Raw genomic sequence first — 22,072 nt, 5'->3', positions numbered from 1 at the left:
GAGATTGTCACACTGCAGCTAAAAATAAATACAATTAAACTTGAGAAACATGTGGTCAACATGTTACTAAAAAAAGGAGGGGACAGAACTGAATGAAAGGCGTTCATCACCCTGATTAATTTTTCAAATAAGCCTCTCCATCAGCTATGATAGACCACATGGGTTCAGTGGAATTATCCCAGATTGAACAACATCTCACCACAAACATTCCTCCTCAGACAGACTTGTACCCCAAACACATACCGTACCTTCCTTGAGGCTGAGGAATGAGGGCCAGCTCACACACTTCCCATGCTCCCCCGCACTGTCAACTTCCTGTTTGTTTATAAAGCTTCATGTTTCAATGCTCCCACAGTACGATAGCCTCCTACTCCTTATATATGCATTCCTATCCGTGGCTTCATTGCTTTTAAGAGACCTGGAAAGGAACGCCAAGGATGCGCTGAACTGCTGAGTTATAAAATGCAAACATGCCGCTGGAGGTTATTGTTTATTGTTTAGTTTCTCAAAACAGCTTTTCTCTCAGAGTCCACGGTGTCAGCATCAGTGAGCCCAGCAGTGACTCAGTGGACATTCAGAGCCTGGGAAAACAGAGAGGGTAAATTCCTCTCAGTGTCCTGAACTCAGGACTGATACGGAGACCTGTGGGGAATTCTCATTGTATGATTCAACTGTGTGACTCACAGACAGCTCAGCACTTAGATTTCTCCTTATCTGTTACATCACTGATCACTGAGCTTTACCTTATAAGTGCAGAATTGGCACAGAGAGTTATTGTTGTTGAGCAGGTAAACAAATCTCTTTGTTTAGTGAGATCATTTACTCAAGTTTAGGCAATGTACAATGCAAAAAGATGCTGAAATTGTTACCACTTACTAATGCCAGCCATTTTATATGTGACCAAATAACTGCCTTTTTTTGTGTCTTTATTGGGGGCATTCTTGTGATAAAAATTGGGGCAGCAGGACAGGTTGTTCATTAATCACCAGATTTGTGTTTGGATTACCAACTCCTTTTGTCCACATTTAGAAGTGCTACTGACCAAGACACTTAACCCCATGCAGTCTCCACTATGGCCAGGTGAGAACTCTGTATTACATCTCTGCCACCACCAATATGTGAGTGTGTATGTGCACAATTTGGTATAAAAGCAATACAACATTTTCCAACTTATCCTCATACCTAAATGACTGAATAGGTCGATTGCCAGTGACTCCCAAAACGAAAACTATCATCGTTCCCAAATCAACATGACCATTGCAGCGTATTAGTGACAGGCGTACCAGACCTTTGTCCAACACTCACAGTTTGGTTGTGAAGGCAGCAAAACTACTTTGTTAGGTTGAGGCACTAAAAGTACTATACTCATGTAATTAAGAAACATGTGTACCTAACTTAACTATGTTAGTAAGTTAAAATAACTCACAGTTGACTGTCCACCACATCCTCCCTTTGTGGACTACTACTACTTCACCTGACTTACTCCTTTGCTGCTGTAATAGCTACTACGGGGCACTAGAGGGCACCATCTAACAATAAACATAAATATGAGTTGCAAAAGGCTGCTTTCATGGTTGACCTATGGTTGTTTTTTCTAAATAGAATAGGCTGCATTTTTCATAGACCAAGTACTATTTCTCATTACGTTATTATGACGTCTATTGTGTTGCAGAGGTATCTATGGAGGTTAGCATGCTAGCCAGCTAAATCCAATCCAAAGCTCCTGTGCTAGCGCTGTTAACACCAACACTCCTCTGGTGCAGCAATGGTAAGCAGTAGTTAGCTGTCACTCGTGATGCTATGCTAGATATTTGTTTTGAGTATGACTTCAACTGCTGGCCTATTCTTACATATTGCACCTTTAATTTTAAGCCCTGTAAATGTGTGAAATGCCCCTTTAACATCAGCTGCTCCATATGAACTGTATTTCCAGGTGGTGGTGGGGGGGTATGTGGAGATGAAGAGGGGAGCTGAATGCACCTGCTTCCATCAGAAACAACAAAAAGGGCTTATATCGGGGGTGGTAGAGCAGAGTGGACGCTTCAATCTAATTACAGACTCTGTGGAGATGACCTCATTGAGGTGACGCCCGACCCCTGGGTGAGGGTTTTCCTGTGTCTCCCATGATGTGAGGGGCAGGCCTCTCCAATTACTGTAGGCAGGTCTGCTCTGTACCTTTATGTGCTAATTAAATGGCTGACTGTGGTATTTTGCAAGTCAAATAAAGAGATTTTAAACCCAGATGTAATGACGTAAGTGCAACCTGATCCCATCTGAGTGTCTGTGACTGCAGTAATGGGAGTAAAGCAGTCTCTCTGGTGTTTGTATTAGTCTCAGTCACTTCCTTTAGATTTCCACTCTTGTTTCTCGGTAAGTGGTGTTGTCCTCAGTGCATTAGTCACTGGTTTTCTCTGCGGCTTGAACATCAGTTTCTCTCAAACTCAGGGGCTTCAAAGATGGCATACTGACAAGCCCTCCTCAGGCACTATCGCTTGTAACTAAATTACAAGCCCATGTATGTCGTTCCTCCTCTCATTCCCAAGACAATTAACTGCGTCTGACAGTGGGCTAATGAGGCACAGAGCCAGAGCATTTCTTCTATCTGCTGTTGAGATCAGTTGCCATTAGCAATTGTGAGCACCCCCGTTTCAATCTTCTTAAAATGGAGATTGATGAATAAAGAGGCAGCGCAGGAAACAGGATTACTGTACAGACAGTCATTACTGCTGAGACTGGAAAAAAGAGTAAAAGCATTCTGAAAAGTGTGTGTACATAACCATGTGAACACAATGACAGGCCAGCAGGCATATGCAGGCGTTATTAGCCCGAATTACCAGGATTAACTGCCTTTTGTTTACATGACAGACAGAGATAAACTGTTGTTCCCATTACGCACTACAGCATGAGCCACTTCACTCCCACTTAAGAGCTTTCTGCAACCATAATGATGTGCAGGCCGGCAGCAAATGAGTTCTGGAAACAACTTTTTGAGTGTGTCAACATACTTGGAGGTTTTTTTTTCTTTTTTCTTCGCTGGAAAAATGCAATTAAACAGACACAAAACAGACTTTCATGACTACTTCAGTGAAGAGTGAAAATATTAGCTTGTAATTGGTCCAGACTTTGAGATACCAACGCTTGTCTGAAACATTTGTTGTACTTCGGGATCTGAAGAATTCTGAGCATTTGGAGGTAAATTGAACTTGTTCAACTTCAATACAGAATAATTCAATTTTATTTTATCAAAATAGAGGTTTATCGTTATATAAGGATTCAAATTTGGTAGGCCCATTATTTGATTTGTCTTCCTTTAAAGACTATGAAATTGCCTCACCTTAGACAGGACCATAAACTCACTGGTTCTCATCAAGGTATTGAAGCGCCATCTAGTGCTCCATTTAAGGACGTGACGTTATCACACCCATTCAATTGTTATTAGAAGAATGACTGCAAATGTACAGTATGTATTATTACCATACCAGCATGGCCTCGCCACAAAATGATGTGTCGGTCGCAGAATCCTGACATTTCAAGTCCACATTTATCTGAAAAAGAGTCACAAACCTTTGATTAAATATTTGAGTTTTGTGACCAAAGGTTGATTTTCAACCATCATTCAAACAACATGAAAAGACGACGGCCTCAAAGCTGAGTACTGCAGCTACAATAAAGCAAACCATTCCTGAACTGGCTGCTTTGTTATCTTGCCATGCCAAACACAATGGGAATTGTTCTCAACCTATATAATGCATAGGATGACAGCATGTTGTGACAGCATTTTATCATATGGCGACTCTCTTTTGTCTCAACCAAAACAGTTATATGGTTTTATTCTATCTTTATCATCTGCAGAAATGTGCTGGTACTTATATGATGAGATATTTTAGATTCATTTTATTTTTTCTATTAAAGATGAACAGTTAAGGCCACACAGTGGCATCTGGTGGTTAAACTGTAAACACATTTTCCAAGTTTTAGTCTCATTTCATTAGCCTACTTCGAAGTGGACTGAAAATAATCTTCAGCAAAATATTTATTTTTAAATCAATTCTCTCAATAATTGTATAACTGCTCACATTTACCAAAGGACTGGATTTTCAATGAAAAGTATTGTCTTCAATAGAGTCGACCAAGTATGACAGTGGTTCTCAACCTTTTTCTCTAATGAGCCTCCACAAACCAGTCAGATCAACTAAAGCTGGCTATCCCTTCATTGACACCACATGTCATGTCTAAATGTGTTCATCTGAATTAATTTTAAACTGTATTTTTTTAAATACAGTTCAGGCAAAATTTTGTTCAGTTTGGACATTTATCCACTACTCTAAGCTAACTATTTAACCTGTTTATGCTTCACTCAAATCAAACTATTTTAACCAGTTGTCAGTAATTTTTAGCTGTCTGTTTCAGGCATTTATCTATTACTTTAAGGTATTTCAATATTTTATTCACTACTTTAGCTTTTTCACCAGCCTGTTTGTTGTTGTTGTTGTTGTTGTTGTTGTGCCATTTAATGCTGGTCAACACTTTTAGCTAATTAGTCCATCTGCTTTTTTGCCATTAAGGCTAACTCTGGTCTATACTTTTAGCTAACGATTACAACTCATCACATCAATCTAACAATTTTATTGATAACTTTTAGCTTTCTATTTCAAGCATTTATCCATAACTTAAGCTTTTTCACCATTTAGCCTGATAATTTTAGTTTACTAGCCTCCAACTGCTTTTTTTTGTTGCCAATTAACGGTAGTCTACACTTTAAGCTAACTATTCCAACTGCTTTTCTGCCATTTAGGCTAACACTAGTCTAAACTTTTAGCTAAATATTTAATCTTATCTATTTAAATAAATCTATTTTAACCATTTATCAATAACTTGAAGCTACTTAAGATTAGCCTAATTTCAGTCTTTTTTAATGATGAATTTGTTACTTAAGCTTTTTCACCATTTACGAATGCTTGTGGGAGGAAGCTGGAGTACCTGGAGAAAACCCATGCAGGTACGGGGGGAACATCACACAGAAAGGCCCAGGTCCTTCTTGCTGTGGGGCAACAGCGCTAACCAACTTCAACCATATTTTAGCTATTAATTTACCCAGTTGAGTATTGCTATTAAAAGTTAAATAAATGATTAAGATGCACTAAGTAGATAACTAGCTAACGTAAGCATTATTCTTGACTTTTAGCTAACTTTTTTGTGTTACAGCTGACTAGGGAAGTCGAAATCTACACAAAATGTAACTGAGCTTCTCTTTAAAATAACTCTTGACAACTGCAGACGTACCCCCTGGGGTACAAGTACCCCTGGTTGTGAATCACTGCAGTAAGGGGGGGCATGCACCCAGGACGAGGCTGTAAAGCGACGGAGTTTAGGACCCTGCTGCCGCCCCATGAGAGTCACATGACGTGCTATAGAAGCGGACAGGACGCTGAGAATAACGTTCCTTCATCAGTCAACAACAGACATGCTGAGCTGAAGGCGCCGCAACAACAGACATGAACTCATATCATTACAATACAAATGAGTTATGATCTAGTTTTGGGTCCAGTCCTCGCAGGAAGGCAGCCGACATGGCTGCTGCTGTTCTTCTCTTCGCTGCAGTGAACTTTGCCTGTTTGACTGGAAACTTGGTAAGAAAGATTCAAAAGTTGACTTTACTTTTAATTATAGAAAAAGTCACCTGATCCAGCACACGTTTGTACTTCCTGGAAAGTTTTTACAACACTTCTTATATGATCTTGGTTTTATAATTGGGAACTTCTCTTTGAATCAACAGATGTACAGTCTACAGTCTAATGCTCAAAGGTCTCCCCTTGCAAACAGATGATGATACTGTATGTAATGGAAAGAGTCACATATGAATGATTAAATGCAAATTTCTCCTGCAGGTCTCTGGAGGCAGATCCTTCTCCATAGACTACAAAAACAACTGTTTCCTCAAAGATGACAAGCCTTTTCAGTACATCTCAGGCAGTATTCACTACTCCAGAATCCCACGGTACTACTGGAAGGACCGGCTTGTAAAGATGTACATGACTGGACTCAATGCCATCCAAGTGTAAGTCCAACACATCACATCCTTTCATACGTATTTACAGTCGTTCAACATGTCCTGGTTTGGTTGATCACATCGCAGATACGTGCCCTGGAACTTCCATGAAGCAGTACAGGGGGTCTTCAACTTCACAGGGGACCGAGATCTGGAGCATTTTTTGGACCTGGCCAACCAAACAGGTCTCCTGGTCATCCTGCGTCCGGGACCGTACATCTGTGCAGAATGGGAAATGGTGAGAAAGTCTAATTAGAAGTAGGCTCGTTGTTGTAACAATATGAGCTCACACAGCATCACAGCCTAAAAGAGAAGTTGAGAGGGAACTGATAAACACAGTAAGGCAGGTAGGTTTTATGCCTAAACAAATTAAATAAACAAACTCTCTTTGTTTTCATGACTGAATAAACATACTACTACAAAACAAAACAAAATACTCTGTATATATTTGGCAGACCCTGCCACCTTTCGAGCTTCAAACAGTGTTGTGGGGACCTTATTTTCCTCTGAGAACAGTTTGTTTATTCACTTATGGAAAAAATAAATATTTAGTTTGTGTTAGTCACATTAATATTGTAATTATTTTAGTTTGAATTTCTTCTCCAAAATACGCAGTACCCTTTAAACAGAAAACTACAATGTGGCACTATAGTAAAATTAAGAAAAGGAACAAACATGGGATATTAAAAATGGATTAAAACAATAAGTACAGATCATCAAGAATGAATGTCGCAGGGTGCATGAATCCTTGAAGAATGCTTGGATTTTAATCTGGTGTTTTCAAGGTTTAAAAAGTGCTTGGATTTTGGAAAAGAGTCCTTGAAACTGCTTGAAATTGTAACTGCATTACTTCGTTTTATATTTGCTCAGCCAGGTTATATATGCCAGGGTCAAAAAGACCACTAGTCAAAATACTTCTATTTTGCATATATTTTTTTCTTTCATTACAGATATTAATATAAGCTTAACAATTTGAGTAAAAAGTTGCATCTTTGAAAAGCGTACATGAATTTCAAAATATCTTTGTACTTGGTATGTCTCCCTTTTGCAGTGTGCACTCGAGCTGGCATGGACTCCACAAGTTTGTGTAAAACCTGATGACTCATGTTGTTATGATATATAATTTTTGTTAATCACAATCACAATTACATCTGATCAAATGTGATGAAGTATACACAGTGAGTGTAATTTACAGCAGAATTAAGGCAAGTTTGTTGCTATCGTGTGTTCCAGTTTCCCATTTTGTGAGAAGAAGAGTGAAACTGATGATAAGATAACCTGACTGGCTATTAGTCATCTTACTGAGAAATCGGAGACATGATCTCCCACTGCTTCCTGACCACATCGTGTTGGTGACATTGTACGTTTGATAAAAAGATTATTTCTTGTTGATACTTTCTCAAAAACATGATGTGTTCTTCCTTCCCAGGGTGGATTGCCAGCCTGGTTACTTCAGAAACCAAACATCATACTTCGTTCAGCTGACACAGGTATAAAGTCCAGCTACTAATATGTCTTTGTCTTGTTTTTAAAAATAATTATGTTTCTTTGATTTATGTTCTTCTTCTGATCCAGATTATGTCCAGGCAGTCAGCAACTGGTTCGCTGTTCTTCTCTCCAAAATAAGGCCGTGGCTGTATGTCAATGGGGGCAACATCATTACTGTCCAGGTAGAGCATTAAATTAATCACGTTTTTTCTTTTTTTATTTGCTAATGTTTTATGTTGGTTTTAATTAATCATCTTCTTCTACAGGTGGAGAATGAATATGGAAGTTACTTTGCTTGTGACTACAACTACATGCGTCACCTGCGGACTCTGTTGCGCTTCTTCCTGGGTGAAGACGCAGTCCTGTTCACCACGGATGGAAACACAGACAGGGAGATGACCTGCGGGAGTCTGGAGGGATTATATGCCACCGTAGACTTTGGAACAAGTCAGTGCTATATGAAAATGAATAACAGGAGGGCATCATCTACTTTCTGAAGTTAAAGGAAAGGTTTTTTTTGTCTATTTATTCTCTGATACAGGCAACAATGTAACTGAAGCCTTCAAGCGGCAAAGACGGTTTGAACCCAGAGGGCCCCTGGTTGGTTCCAAGTTAATTCATTAATGTTAATATTGATTACTGATTCGTCAAACAAAGCATATGATGCATTTGAATGATGTTACAGGTGAACTCAGAGTTCTACACTGGCTGGTTGGACCACTGGGGGGATCAGCATGCCGTGGTTGATGCTCAGAAGGTCAGCAGAGTGCTAGCAGAAATGCTAACCATGGGGGCCAACGTCAACATGTATGTCTCCCCAAACACTCATCACATCATCACACATTTGGCGCACATTTTTCTATATTTTTTCTTATTGTCAACAAATGCCATGACTAGACTAAAATCAATGATGTGTTATAACTAAGGATGTGCACAATGGATCCTATGCATATTGGATTTTTGCAGATACTTGATAGGCCGAACTCATCAATGTATGCACATAAATTTCCACCTAATTGGAGACTTCGCGTCTCTCTTGTAGAATAAACATATTATTATGCTTAATTTTATTGTGATAGACCATTGCTATCATTTGAAAGCAGATACAGATATTAGCGTGTTTAACTCGCTAGTACTTTTTTTCTAACCTACCTAGCCTGACTGTGGCTCTTTCTGTGACATTTATTCCTTCAGACGAAGTAAATCTTTAAAAATGGGTAAAAAAAATTTCTTGTTTAATTTTTTAAAATACGTAAGCAATTCTCTAAAACAGATGTGCACTGTAGTTTTTAGCAAAGTTAACTCAGACTGAAGCATAAAGTGCATTTGTTGGGGACTATTTTCATGAGCAGATTAATACACATTTGGTGGTTGAGTGAGTATTTACGGCTGCAAAATCTCATATCCCATCGGTTAGCGTCTAATGTCGATTGAACTTCTGAGGGCAAAGGCTAATGTGTCAGGCTTCCAGTGTAGCCAGAGAATATCCACATTATTGATAACAGATATGTGGGTCAAGACCTCCCCTTCCATACGCTGTTCATTGCTTACCGTCTGATTATAGTCGAGACGACATTTTGACTAATCTCTATAAATATTTATCTGCATATGATTGGAGATAAATTTAATAAAAGCCAACAAAAAGCTTTATCATTGTCAGAGAATTGCCGATGGGTTCTGACATTACATTTTTCCATGTATTCTGCCTCTCCAACACGATACAAATGGAAATATGCAGATGTACGTTTATAGAGATTAATGTCAGAATAACAGCGTACCCGGAATTGACAGTGTTCATTGTAATGAAGATTCAAGATTAAAGATTCAATCCTTTATTGCCATATCATCATAAAACTGAATGGGGTTTGTCTCATTGAGCTCACGCAAACACAGATAAGAGAACCACTCACTCACAGAAATACAGAAAATCTATAAAACCTATTTAAAGAGTGTAACAGATGAGTGAGATAAAGTCAGATGAGTCAAATAAATACATACATACAATAAAGACATAAACGTAGGACCATCCAGTGCGGCTCATTGATTTGTTTTGAGTTGATGTGATAACAGTGAACAGCTATGGCTCAGAGGAATATCATATGTCGGACATTATTGTATGAGAAATATTGCCAGTCTTTTCTTTGGGTTGCATCGATCACTAGTTTGAGATAAACCTGCTGTTAAGGGTTAAAAAGTACAGAGTCTTTGTACTGAACACAAGTAACACAGTCTGCTCCTCGCTCTGCTCTCAGGTACATGTTTGAAGGAGGCACTAACTTTGGCTACTGGAACGGTAAAGTCATTTATTATTTATTATCAGTACCATTTTGAATAATCGCAGATGTGATGTAGTTTCGAGATAAAAGCTCAGCTTGCGGTGCGATTCGTCTCTTTGCAGGTGCCGATCACGACACCAGGTTCCGCTCGGTGGTGACTAGCTATGATTACGATGCCCCGCTGTCTGAGGCTGGAGACCCCACAGAGAAGCTGTTGGCCATCAGAGATGTGATTAAGCAGGTACCATTGATTGAGCTGCCACCCACTGAGGCTGATGTCCTGATTACCCCCACATGCACATATGTGGAAGACATGACTAATGATGCACAGTTTCTCCACAGTTTAGAGATATTCCCACTGGACCCATGCCACCACCAACCCCTAAGTTTGCTTATGGCTTTGTGAACCTGAAGAAGGTATTATAATGAAAGTGGCTGATGATGAGCCAGAGTGGTTGCTGTGATTGATCCTAATGATGGACACTTTTTCAGGTTGGTTACATCAGCAGCTTGTTGAACACGCTCTCCCCCCTCGGGCCGGTGGAGTCCCAGTATCCTCTGACGTTTGAAGAGATGAAACAGGTACGGTGTCTGTTGGGGACTGGTGTTGTAGTGACCGTAAAACTCTTGAAACGTGGAGAACTTCTAGACTTTTGTGTCTGCAACCTGTCATGTCTATTGTTGTGCAGTACTATGGATACATGCTGTATCGGACCACGCTGCCCAGGGACCTCTCACAGCCCACGCCACTTATCTCTCCACTGAATGGGGTTCATGACCGTGCATATGTGTCCGTCAATGGGGTAAGGCTTTACAATGAACTTTTGTTGTCTGCTGGCCAATCAGGTTTTAGGTCGGGTGGAGATCAAGCATGCTTTTTTGTGATAAATTAGGTTGTGGAAATTCAGATTCTTGCTTTTTTTAATGTTCAGAAACATAATTAAGAGTGTGGCTCTGTGTGGACAGGTTTTTCAGGGCCTGCTGGAGAGAGACACTGCGCTTGTGACGAACATCAGCGGACAGCAGGGGGACACTGTGGACGTCCTCGTAGAGAACATGGGCAGGGTGAACTTTGGCAGCAAGATCAATGACTACAAGGCAAGAGAACAAAAATCCAATCCCACAGAGAGTGAATTACATTTTCTCTGCACCCACAATCACTTCTTGAACACTAGACATTGTCTTCCCCTCCCCATTGTTTGGGGGATCTACAGACCTCAGTACTGTATGTGTAAAACTAATAGCTACTAGATCACCCCCTTTCTTTGGTTTGACCTTATTATAACCAAGTAAACAGAAAGGTATGGATGTTATACTCCTCTCCGTTGCCTTAAACTAGGCTCACACATTTAAGAAAAGTTACAATACAAAAATGACCATAAAGTAAAGTACTATTTAGTTTTACACCAGTTTATGTTGCCATAACATAGTGATATTAAAAAGTAATCAAAACTGATAAAACAAGTTGAGTTAAATGAAGGATGAAAATCTCACCTATCTTTGTCAGTTACCAATCGATATGTGTGCATGCCAAATCCTGTAGTTGGCATTGCAGGAGGGTTATTTGACGGGGAAACAGCCTCTTACATTGTGTCAATTACAACCGCAATGACAGAAATTCACTATTTACATATTTGAAATCATTTTTTAAAGCTACTACAAGGAACTTTCTCTTTTTGTCGATTCTGGAGGCCTCTTTGGACAAAAAATGATGATTGTTTTAGTTCGACATCATACCGCCAGACCACAGAGCAGCTTCCTTCCTCAGGCTGTGAGACTCTTCACACTTATTTTAATGACTGGCTCGGAGAAGTCATAATCCGACCCGGTGACGGGCATGAAGTATAATAATTAAACAAACTGATGGTCTCATTTTCTTATGTAGGTCATATAGAGGCATCAGTATTAAATTGACAATATTATATAACCGTTTAAGTGTTCCTTCAGGTGCATTTAAGGGGGCCTTGGGTCCTCAGGACACCAAACAGAATGTAAAGATTGTTAAAGCCATGATACCAGCAACAGTCTGTTAGAGGTGGTAACAAACCACAAACCCTAAAACTTAAAAAGGAGTATGAAAAATTCAAACTTATCGGATAACTACTGTGTGTTAAACCTATGTACAAACCAGCACAAGTATTAGCTGGTAAACAGTATGTGTGCTGCAGGGCCTCTTGAGTCACCTGATCCTGGGTAAAGACGTCCTGACTGACTGGAAGATCTACCCTTTGGACATTGATGGAGCCATCGCTGGTGGTTGGCCTCATTCGGACAGTCAGAAGTACTTCCCTGCCCCTAAGAAAGAACCTTCACTTGGGCCAGTCTTCTACATGGGGACCTTACAGCCCAACGGCCTGGCTTGGGACACCTTTCTCAGGCTCAAAGAATGGACAAAGGTAATTTGATTGATTTACGGGGCACATTTTAGCACCAATAAGCTTACTTCCTGTGTACAGTAGGTTTTCCTCATGATTCCAGGGATATAGTAACTGTATCCTTTCTCATGATCAGGGCCAGGTTTGGATTAATGGTGTGAATCTGGGACGATACTGGCCAGCCAGAGGCCCTCAACAGACTCTTTATGTCCCTGGACCCCTGCTCAGCACCGTCCTTCCCAACTACATCACAGTACTGGAGCTGGAGGGGGCACCAGCACACCAACGGGTTCTCTTCATGGACCGGCCTCAGCTCAGTGCCACTGCTGGAAAGTCATGACAGAGTTTTGTAGCACAAAATGTCCGACATTCTGAACATCACATCCCAGTACCTGTTTAAAGCACTGTACAAGAAATCATTAGAGTGATGTGGTCCTCTGAACAATTCAAATGCTGTTCTGCATCATATCTGTGACATCTTTCAGTGTTTGATTTTTTCATCAATCAAATGTCACCTGCTTCAACCTTTGACTCCAACTTCAGTCAATTAGTGAGCCAATCATGTTAAAGGTTGAACCTTCACTGTGGAAATAATGACAACGGTATGCAAATAGTATTACAGTGTTTTATTGCATTTGCTTTGTTATCCGTTTGCATAATTGCAGATTTTATTAATAAATGATACATTTATTACATTGTTTTAATATACTGTATGCATCCAGTTCATCATCAGTCATCTGCCATGATTCAATAATATTTGAAATGTATGTGTAGACTTGAAAATAAGATAATGTCTGATTGTTCCACCAGAGGGGGAACAATCAGACACGTTGGCAAGACACAGCCATATTCGACTCCTAACTGGCTGCACAAACTCACACCTTTAGTTTTAATGAGGTAGTTTCCTTCCACCTAAAATGTTCTTTAGGTCTTGCCTGGATGAGTGTTGGCTTTACGGTGTGCTTGAACGCATTTAGGGCTGCAGAACGAAAACTCCAGATACTGAAATGGGATCTTTCCAAGCAGAGACTCTCCACACAACCAGCATCTCCTAGTGAGACAAAACGTACACTGAATTATTTTTGAGTAGATATTTACAGCATGTCTGCACCCAAAAATAAAAAAAACTGAGTCACTGTCCACTCACCCTCATGACGATGGAAAGTCAGGTGACGTTTCATAGCATGAATGGAGCCATTTTATGTCTTTTTTAGTTGTTTACTGTTTTGTGGACTACCAAACTTCACCTGACTTTCAATAGGAAGCTCAAGTTTACACTACAGTCGGGTTACTTACTTGACATTCGAGATGCTGGCTCCTGACGCAGCCACTTGCTCCGCTAACCTCCTCTCTGCTGCCAGAGCTCTCTTAAAAAAACAAAAAAGCAAAAACAAGCAGCAGTTAACATCTTCAAGATGTTACAAGAACTTGAATGTCAACGATTAAATTACACCTTAGCTCACCTTTTCCCGATCTGTCAGGGATGCAAACCTCTTCTTTTCCTCCACCTCCAGCTCCTGTTTCCTCTTTTCCTCCTTCTGCTCTTTTTCTCGCTGTTTTTTCAACGCCTTCTGAGCCTTTTTCTTCTCCGACTGTTTGGATTCAATCTCTGCCGTTAGCGGCCCTGGGACCTTGAGTTACGAAAGTGTGAAACAAGGAAGACAAATATAAATGTTCTGCTTGTGTTTAATGGGATACATACGAAAGGTAAGACTGTACACTCTTACCTGCGCCTTTATGTAGTCATATTTGTCAGGATTCTCACCCATATATTTACGAAAGACATTTCTCGTGTCTTTGTCCGGTGCGACAATATACGGGGTCTTCCCTTTATTATCTCTGGAATGCAATATTGCAGAAATAATGCTTAAGTCTTGCCAAAGGTTACTGCGTTCATTCAAGTTGTATTTTTACTACACTTGACTGCAGTATTTTCCATACCTGCAGGCTGGGTCTCCTCCTGCGTCCAGGAGCAGCTGGACCGCTGCTTTTTGTGCAGCTGCTGATGCCACATGCAGCAGAGTGAACCCTGTCGAGTCAATGGGCTTATTAAGGAGAGTTCGAGGACTTGGGGCATCAGAAGGGTCATTCTCCGACCGCTCTTGACTCTGTGCCGTTTCTCCAGGTAGCTGGAGGAGTGTGCATAAAGCATCAACATCCCCAACCTTACAGGCTGTAAACAGGGCATCCCTCAGGCCATACTCCCATGACTCATCAACATCTTCTAAAAGAGACACAGAAAGCACAAGAATTATTGTCTCGGTGACGAGTTTCTAGATGTGCAATATAATGAGACAGAAGCATTTACTCACCTTCCAGTTGTTTCTTACTCGGTGCTTTCCTTTTCTTCTTCTTTGATTGTGTCTCTTGAGGGCCGTCTGCTGCTGCTGCAGCCTCTGGCACCTCCTCTTCCTGATCGTCTGCTTCCGTGTTACTCAATTCTGTCACACGTGGATATGACATTGCAGAAAACTTGCAGAACTTGAGGGGGATAAATGCACATTTCTTGGGTTTCTATAACGTGGCTTCAGCCAGCTGTGTAATGATACACTGGACCTGGACCTACCTTCATTTTGCATTTTGGCTTCCTCCTTCTTTTTCTTATTCCTCCTCCTCCTGTGCCGGGAGGGACAGATTTCAGACTCCCTGAGGTCCAGAGTTCCTATTGTCAGCTCCACCATCTCCAGCTGGATCTCTACGCCTTCTTCGTTATCTGAGCTGTCATGGTTTTCTTCTGCACATGCCAAAAAAATAAATAAAAGGAAGTGTACTATAATACCATTTTTCACAGCAAATCAAACAGCAATAAATCCTCTAGGGTAGATGATAACTTGGTGAGCTTACCTTTCTCCTGATCTGTATTTATTTGTACTGTGGGGGGTTTGACAGCTTTCTTCCAGGCCTTCTTAGATGGACTGAAGACAGCAGACATGTCTGCGTCTTTCCCTAAATCAAGATATTTTGCACACAGTATTGATTATACCCTGCCCAGACGACAACGAGCAGATAACATGTCATTACTCCAAGGATATAATTCAGCTTACCATAAATATGGACGGTGGAAAGCACCTCATGTACCCGCCGTGTCTCTCGAAAGGTCGCCCTGCGTGTGGGAAAGGGGAGTGTGCGGACCCTGGGGTCTTTTTTGTCAAGCGGAGCTGCACGACCGCCAAAAAAGATGGTTTTGTTGTAGCTGGGAGCACGTACAAATATGGCAGAAGCCTCCTGCAAGTGTTCGGCCCAGCTTACTAGGAGATCCTGTATGTCCTGCAAAAGGATATGCAAGTGTTTAAGTGTGCACTTTAAAAACTTGCGACCTCACCTTAATATTGTAATATATACGGTGGAAAAAATACAAAGAATAGATTTTAATGATTGACTTCAAACATTTTACATAACTTACTTTCTAGCCTTAGATTTACATTGTTTTCCCTAGGTTTATAAAATGATTTTAATTCTATGTTTTTGATCATTTTGGAACATAATTATTATCATATCTGTGTAAAAAAAGTTGAAAAAGCTAGAGCAGATGATACCAAACATCATCCAAAAAACATATAGACAAGACTTCCTACAGAAATCCACTGGAGACCAGCTACAACCACTTGATCTGGAAAAAGTCACTCAGTTAGTTTTGATACCTTCTAGCTAAAACTGATTTTACAGCCATTTCGTCTTAAGTGGTGCCCAAAACAGCCTGGGTGCTGCTCATACGCTTTATAATCTTAGAGAAAAGATTGGAATTATATTAATTCATTAAACGCAGTTTAATTAAAGCTTTTGATGATAGTGTGTCTTTAGCTAGAAAATGGTTGCAGTCCATTTTTAGGAGTTGTCTTCTGACAATATGCAAAAGCACCCTCAAATTTACCTTTGAGATTAAGCAGCCCCTTGTCTCTATAGATGCATAGGCACTCCCACTATAGTAAAATAATTAGCCACTCTTAAAGGAGGATAAATACCTATAATACCTAATAATAATATTAATAAACTTAATTTATGAGGCACTTTTCAAATCCGAGTACAAAGTACAGAGAGAAATGAATAAAATAACAAATACCAAAAGAATGATAAAAGAAAATACCTGAAGGACAGCATTAAAAATTCAAACAAGAAATAAGAAATTAAAAACCAATAAAATAAGTAGGAAGCTCAAATAAAATCAGGGTATGCTCTCGGAGAAAATTAAATTTTGAGATGAGAGTTGAAAGAAGACACCGACTCAGATGGCCTTATTATCTTGGGCACGTCATTCAAAAGCCTCGGGGCCTGATAGCAAAGACTCTGTCCACTGCCTGAGGATTTTAAACTACGTAAAGGATTCAAACATTTTAAAATATAATCGGGAGCCAGGCCCCGAAGACTCTTCAGAGTAGTCAATAAGATATTTGAAGCAATTCTAAGGAGTTCTGAAGAGTCTGTAGTAGCTTCAAAGTTAATTGGTTAAGACAGAAGAAAAGGCTAAGCTAAGCTGCGTTTCTAAAATATATAAAAAGATTTGACTTTTGCAACTTAAATGGTACAAGAAAATCTGAATGCAATTCAGCAGAAAACATGGTTGGGGTTAGCTCGATTATTTTGTCCTCTGTGAATAAAACAGAAAACCTCATGGCTGTCACTGTAAAAGAAAAAATACAGACAGTGCTGTTAAATGAAACATTATCTTACCTTTACTAGAGCCGCCTCATTGTGTCGCCTCAGGGCAGCTCCTGCAGATTTGGGTGCGTGACTTCGGTTCTGTGAGTCTTTCAGTCCTTGAGCGGTGCCTCGCTTCGCCCGCACTGTGTACCGGTGGAACGTCTTGTGCTGAAGGACTTCTTTTCTGTAAAAAAAAAACCATTATGTGTTGGGCTGGCTGAGCTTTTACACTTACAATTACAGCCATACGGTGTAATCTGAGGGGCTGTCTATGTACCCTTGGAAAACAGCACCAGCAAAGTGGCCTCCACCTGTCATGAGAACGACCCACACGGTCTTCTTACTTATGGCCTTCAGGGAGGATCCTACATCCTGCTCCTCGTCTGACTGAAGCTTTAAAGGAAAGCAGAACATGAAATTAGAATTAAAAAATATACGGATCACACCCTGTACTGTATTGTACCTGCTACTGAGCCTCACCTTGCCCTGCAGCATGCAGCGGTAGACTGATAGATACTGTCCTGCCGAGTTCTGGAAAACGATCCTGCTCAAGGGCCGGCCGGTGATTAAACCGCTTTCAACTGAGCTCTCATTATCTGTGCCGTTGACGTTGCTGCTTCCTCCTCCACTGTCACTATCCAAGTCTTCTTCCGAATCGGACTCCGAGCCTGAGATACTCGACATGTCTCCTGCAGATCAGTAACTGAGAATCAATCAACTGTTCAGCCTGTTAAGGTCCCTGACAGATGTGTACAGGACTCTGGTGGTTTCCTCACCAGCTCCAGTCTTCCTCTCAAACTCCTCAGCTGTCACTGGCGGCATCCCCGACATCTTCAGTCTCAAGTTGAAGCGGTGCCAGTCGAGCTTGTAGTGCTCCATCTGGAATCGAAAGACAAAACGTGCTTTACTCAAATGACGACCCCTGCTGATGCACAACACATCCACAGATCTCTGTTTACCTGCTCCTCACGATTATTAAAGGGGCATCTGCAGGCTGAGCACACCATCTTGTCTGACACCTCTCTAACCAGGCTGGACTCCCTCTGCCTGTCATCTTCTGGGGATTTATCCTCCAGCTCTATGTGGAAGGAAATACAAGGACAGGTGTCAAACAGACAGAAATTTAAAGGGTACAGTCTTCACTACAGGAACTACAGCTTCACACATACCTTCCGAGGCTGGGTCGGTGTTAGCAGCCTGCCTCAGGACGGGGTTCACCTCCCTCAGCCCAGTGAGAGCTTCGTCATCTGGGCACAAGTCGAAGATGGAGCGGTACTCGGCACAAGCTGTCATTGTTGGTGTTTTTTTCCCTTCACCTCATGATCTGCTTAGACATCAGAAAAACAGAGAAACCATCTCCTAGTTTTGCAAAATGATACGTTTCGTTCGGACATAACAAATATTAACTACACTAGTCTGTTGTTAACCTCTTACTCACTCTTCTCTCTGGCAACATTACTGCCACGAGCTGTCTACAGCGTACCAACTACTTTATCTATTTTTAAAGGCTAGCCTTATCTTAGCTGATGTAACCATATGTTAACCTGCGGTACTATCTGCTCTTTGAACGACACGTGTAGCTAACAGTAACAGCGGCTATCATCGTCAGTAAAAGGCTATGCTGACCGGTCTTTCTATTATGCAATTAAGAGTATTATAACAAATAAGTTACAATTACTCCATTTGAAAATAGCGGACAACTTACCTGGAGGGGCTGTCTCTGAAGGCTGCGCTAACGTTATGTTCATGTGCGCTTCTTCCGGGAGTTACCTACGGAAGCCCGAAAGCGTCAATAGCGCTTGATGAGGAGGCGTTCACGGACCGACAGCTGAATGTACATGAAGCATGCGTTAAACAAGTTTTACTGCTCTTTCACTAGAAACATGACGGATCGACTGTGTAGTATGAAAGTCCCGACGTTTGCGTTTATTTTACATCATTTGCACTATTCTTGTAATCACTGTAATCACTTGAGGATTCAAAGAATATACTGAATTTTTAATGAGCAACAGCTCATAAAATAGTTTCAAAATGTTTTTCTTTAACTTGAACAGTCATTCCCATAAGTTTAACATGATTTATTTTAATCTCCAACATTCCCATCTGAATATATACCTAGATTATTCCTATTTCCAATTTTACATATGCTTGTGCATATGTCACGTTTCTACATGTTTACTTTATATTTATACTGTATATTGGGTTATGTACATGTGTGTATATATACATGGATTCTTCCCATTCCCCTTGGGTCTTCAATAAAAGGATTGCCTTAATTTACCTCAAACATTTTAATCACCCATTAAATTTCCATCTAATTCTTTTACATAAGCTTTACATAAAGTATATTATTATACTTCATATCAAGCTATCATGTGGAGTCGATGTGAATAAATTAAACAACTAAGTATTAACTTTCCAACTATTATAGACCACATTAAAGTAATGCATTACATATAGATTACTTGTATGTATAGGACTTGAAAAGATGGAAATGTTATGTGTGATTGAAATACATGAAGTAGGTGTTTTAGGGATATTACTATTTGAGTGTTATGCTCAAGTCTGTATGGTGGTTTTATTTATGAACCTATCATAATAAAAAAAAATCTATTGTGTTTATTTGGTGTATCTGAAATAAAAGGGAGAGTTTCTGATGTGAAACAACCACTCAAATAATTTAAAAACAAAAGCATAAATTAATAATAACATGGAAAAAAGTTATTTTATTATTGTACTAGTTCAATACAGCCACTCGGTTTTTATTTTAACTATGTTGGTCTTCTTTATATTTGACACATTGTACTGATAAAGTCTGTGCACACTCCCTGAACTAAAACTTTTCAAAAAAACATACTCTGACACACCTTATTCATTAATATTGAAGCAACAAGGAAGAAAAGAAGTGCTGCAGGGAAAATTAAAATGTTTTAAAATGCTCTTTAAATGTATGTCTAAGATATCACATAATCACATAACTAAGTTTAAAAGAAAGTACAATATTTCTCTCTGAAATCTATTACAAATATAGTCGCATAAACGAAAAAATGTTAAAACTCAAGTACGTACTACGACACTTTGTAAATTGGCGGATTGATTGGCAACCACGATGGAAATGTGTGTAATCACAGCACTTAAGTAAATATGCTAAGACCCTTAAGTCCCATATCAGTGAATGTCAAGAGCTAATCCTGCGGAGAGAAGTGCTGCTGGGACAAGATCAAATCAAACACTTTATTGAGTGAAACAAAATATATATTCACTATTAATTATACACGTCAAATGCAGTTTAAGATAAAAACAAATGTGCCTGTAATCTACTGAACAAACTTAAATATTGATTCACTTGGGTTTGCTCTGATTTCTCTTTGATTTGCTGGTTGGTGGATGGATCAAAGCTTGTGCTGCTGGCAAAGAAAGATAAGAGTATTAGATTCTTCTGTGTTTCAAATATAAGTTTACCGGCATGTAGCATGTGTCCCTTACCTGCCATATCACGAGTCTTGGCCTCTGCCAGATTTTTTTTCACCTCCAGGATTTCAGCAGCGAGGCTTCTCAGCTTGTTTGTGACGCACTCACTCCTTTCCTGCAAATCGTTCCTAGAATTTCAGAAAGATAATCAACTATGATTTAGTCAGAGTCATTCAGTCTCTTTACGCACATCGCAAAGCACATTACCTGCCCACAGAGGCTTCACCCTTCAGTTGTTCAGAGAGGTTTCTTTCCTCTTGCAGCAGATGACCCAGCTGCTGCAGCACATCAACAACTCCACTTTTGTCCATCATCAAATCCACCCTCTGCTCAGTTTCTTTGGTGCTGCAAATGAGAACAAGACTCCTTAGAAAAATGTGAACTGAACAAAGTCAATACTACGTCATATGATTGTATATATAATGTGTTTTTTGGTTTTAATCGTGGAAGAAGAAAGGGATTTGGGGTCTCTTTCCTTGAAGGGTTAAAATTGGTACCTTTCAAAATAAGGTCAATAGAAAAGTCAAAATGCTGTAAAATAAAAGGTACATTTGACAGGTGGCTGTGTCTTGCTGACCGGCAAGAGGAGGACACTTGAGCTGGTGACTGATACTTAAATGACATTTGATTGCCAAACAAAGTTTATAATTTTACAACCTCCCCTTGTTTATAGTTGTTAGTGGCAGCCTGATATCACCCCTCTTCTTACCGGCACCTCCTTAAAGGATAAGTTCACCCAAAAATGAAAATTCAGTCATTATGTCCTCACCGATGGAAAGTCAGGTGAAGTTTCATAGTCCACAAAAAGCTTTACAACATTACTGAAGTAGACGGGGACTTGGTCTGTTTTCTTTTTCAGTTGTTGTTTTAAAGTTTTGAAACAAATCCCCATCTACTTCAGTTGTTTAGGATGAATGCTGCAACGCTGTTTTGCTGTGAAGCTCTTGAAATGTTTTGTTGACTATGAAACTTTACCTGACTTTGCAACAGCATGAGGGGTAGATGAGGATTTAATTTTCCTTTTTGGGCGAACCTATCCTTTAACTTTGTTCAAACAGCACTATGCAGATGCCCAAACCCTCTCAGTTGTGTATGTACTTTGACTGATAGCCACATACTTTCCTGAGCTGATTCAGGGGGCCCCGACACATGAATGACAGTAATTGAACAGGTGGAGACAAAACCACCAACTTCCACTCAACTCAGGTTAACCAAGCCTAGTCGCAATTAAGACATGGCACATTTTATCGGTAAGTTACCACTGAATTATCTGCTCTTCTGCTCGCAGTCTTCTCTGCTGGACCTGCTCCAGTCTGTGAGTGTTGTCTTTGATAGCATCTTGGAGCTGCCTGACCTGCCGCTCCTGCAATTGAACGAGAGGAAACAAAGCAAAGAGTTAGCAGACCGTCACATTAGTTTTCAAACAAAGAGTGAGCTAACACTTGCTGCAATGTTGGCAAGTTTCAGTAGCAGTTTCTTTACATTTATGTCATTTCCCTTCATAATTCGTAACTTCAGTATCATCGCACCGTGCTTACTGTAACGCTAGCTGTAGCCACCGACATTACACCTAGCACATTTAGCTAGCTAGCATAGAGAACAGTTAACTAACGTTACAAATTAGACGTACCGTAGATTTCTCGTGTTGTGTTTGAAATGTATTACCGTGAGAGGCGGTCATTATATCTTGTTTTATTTAATTATTATGTAGGGTTTGCTGAACTGCGTTAAGTGAGACTCGAACTCGTGTGTCATAGTTCTCGTTCCGTTGCTTT

The 22,072-nt window shown here is 40.2% G+C and overlaps 3 protein-coding genes across 6 annotated transcripts; 1 reads left to right on the top strand and 2 right to left on the bottom strand.

Annotated features, from left to right (window-relative positions):
• Positions 1-5,433: 5,433 nt before the first annotated feature.
• glb1l (galactosidase, beta 1-like) lies at positions 5,434-12,892 on the top strand. The gene is made up of 16 exons (XM_084361164.1): positions 5,434-5,630; positions 5,889-6,058; positions 6,137-6,287; positions 7,479-7,539; positions 7,625-7,719; positions 7,804-7,984; positions 8,079-8,137; positions 8,223-8,344; positions 9,790-9,830; positions 9,936-10,054; positions 10,156-10,230; positions 10,306-10,395; positions 10,503-10,616; positions 10,780-10,911; positions 11,982-12,209; positions 12,325-12,892. The coding sequence occupies exons 1-16, from the start codon at positions 5,571-5,573 to the stop codon at positions 12,526-12,528; spliced, it is 1,902 nt and encodes a 633-aa protein (XP_084217290.1). The 5' UTR covers positions 5,434-5,570; the 3' UTR covers positions 12,529-12,892.
• ankzf1 (ankyrin repeat and zinc finger peptidyl tRNA hydrolase 1) lies at positions 12,800-18,756 on the bottom strand. The gene is made up of 16 exons (XM_084361163.1): positions 18,532-18,756; positions 17,996-18,150; positions 17,786-17,904; positions 17,603-17,705; positions 17,307-17,515; positions 17,104-17,219; positions 16,857-17,010; positions 15,233-15,455; positions 15,033-15,134; positions 14,755-14,922; positions 14,501-14,629; positions 14,130-14,412; positions 13,916-14,027; positions 13,652-13,819; positions 13,485-13,555; positions 12,800-13,239 (listed from the first exon to the last, which is right to left on the bottom strand). Exons 2-16 carry the CDS (start codon positions 18,117-18,119, stop codon positions 13,113-13,115), a joined length of 2,208 nt encoding a protein of 735 aa, XP_084217289.1. The 5' UTR covers positions 18,120-18,150; positions 18,532-18,756; the 3' UTR covers positions 12,800-13,112.
• A 1,290-nt stretch (positions 18,757-20,046) lies between these two features.
• On the bottom strand, positions 20,047-22,059 carry LOC311262141 (uncharacterized protein). 4 transcript variants are annotated; one of them, XM_084361368.1, is made up of 5 exons: positions 21,928-22,059; positions 21,557-21,660; positions 20,505-20,642; positions 20,313-20,425; positions 20,047-20,233 (listed from the first exon to the last, which is right to left on the bottom strand). In XM_084361368.1, the coding sequence occupies exons 1-5, from the start codon at positions 21,976-21,978 to the stop codon at positions 20,169-20,171; spliced, it is 471 nt and encodes a 156-aa protein (XP_084217494.1). In that variant the 5' UTR covers positions 21,979-22,059; the 3' UTR covers positions 20,047-20,168. The 4 variants fall into 4 exon arrangements, with proteins under 4 accessions (XP_084217494.1, XP_084217495.1, XP_084217497.1 ...); XM_084361369.1 differs by having other exon boundaries at positions 20,047-20,230; XM_084361371.1 differs by lacking the exon at positions 21,928-22,059 and adding an exon at positions 21,827-21,865.
• Between the last annotated feature and the right edge of the window lie 13 nt (positions 22,060-22,072).

Source organism: Pagrus pagrus, assembly GCF_965226575.1.
Source record: "Pagrus pagrus genome assembly, chromosome: 9".
NCBI lineage: Eukaryota > Metazoa > Chordata > Actinopteri > Spariformes > Sparidae > Pagrus > Pagrus pagrus.
Note: the sequence above shows the minus strand (reverse complement) of the source record. Positions and strands in the feature narration are given on the sequence as shown.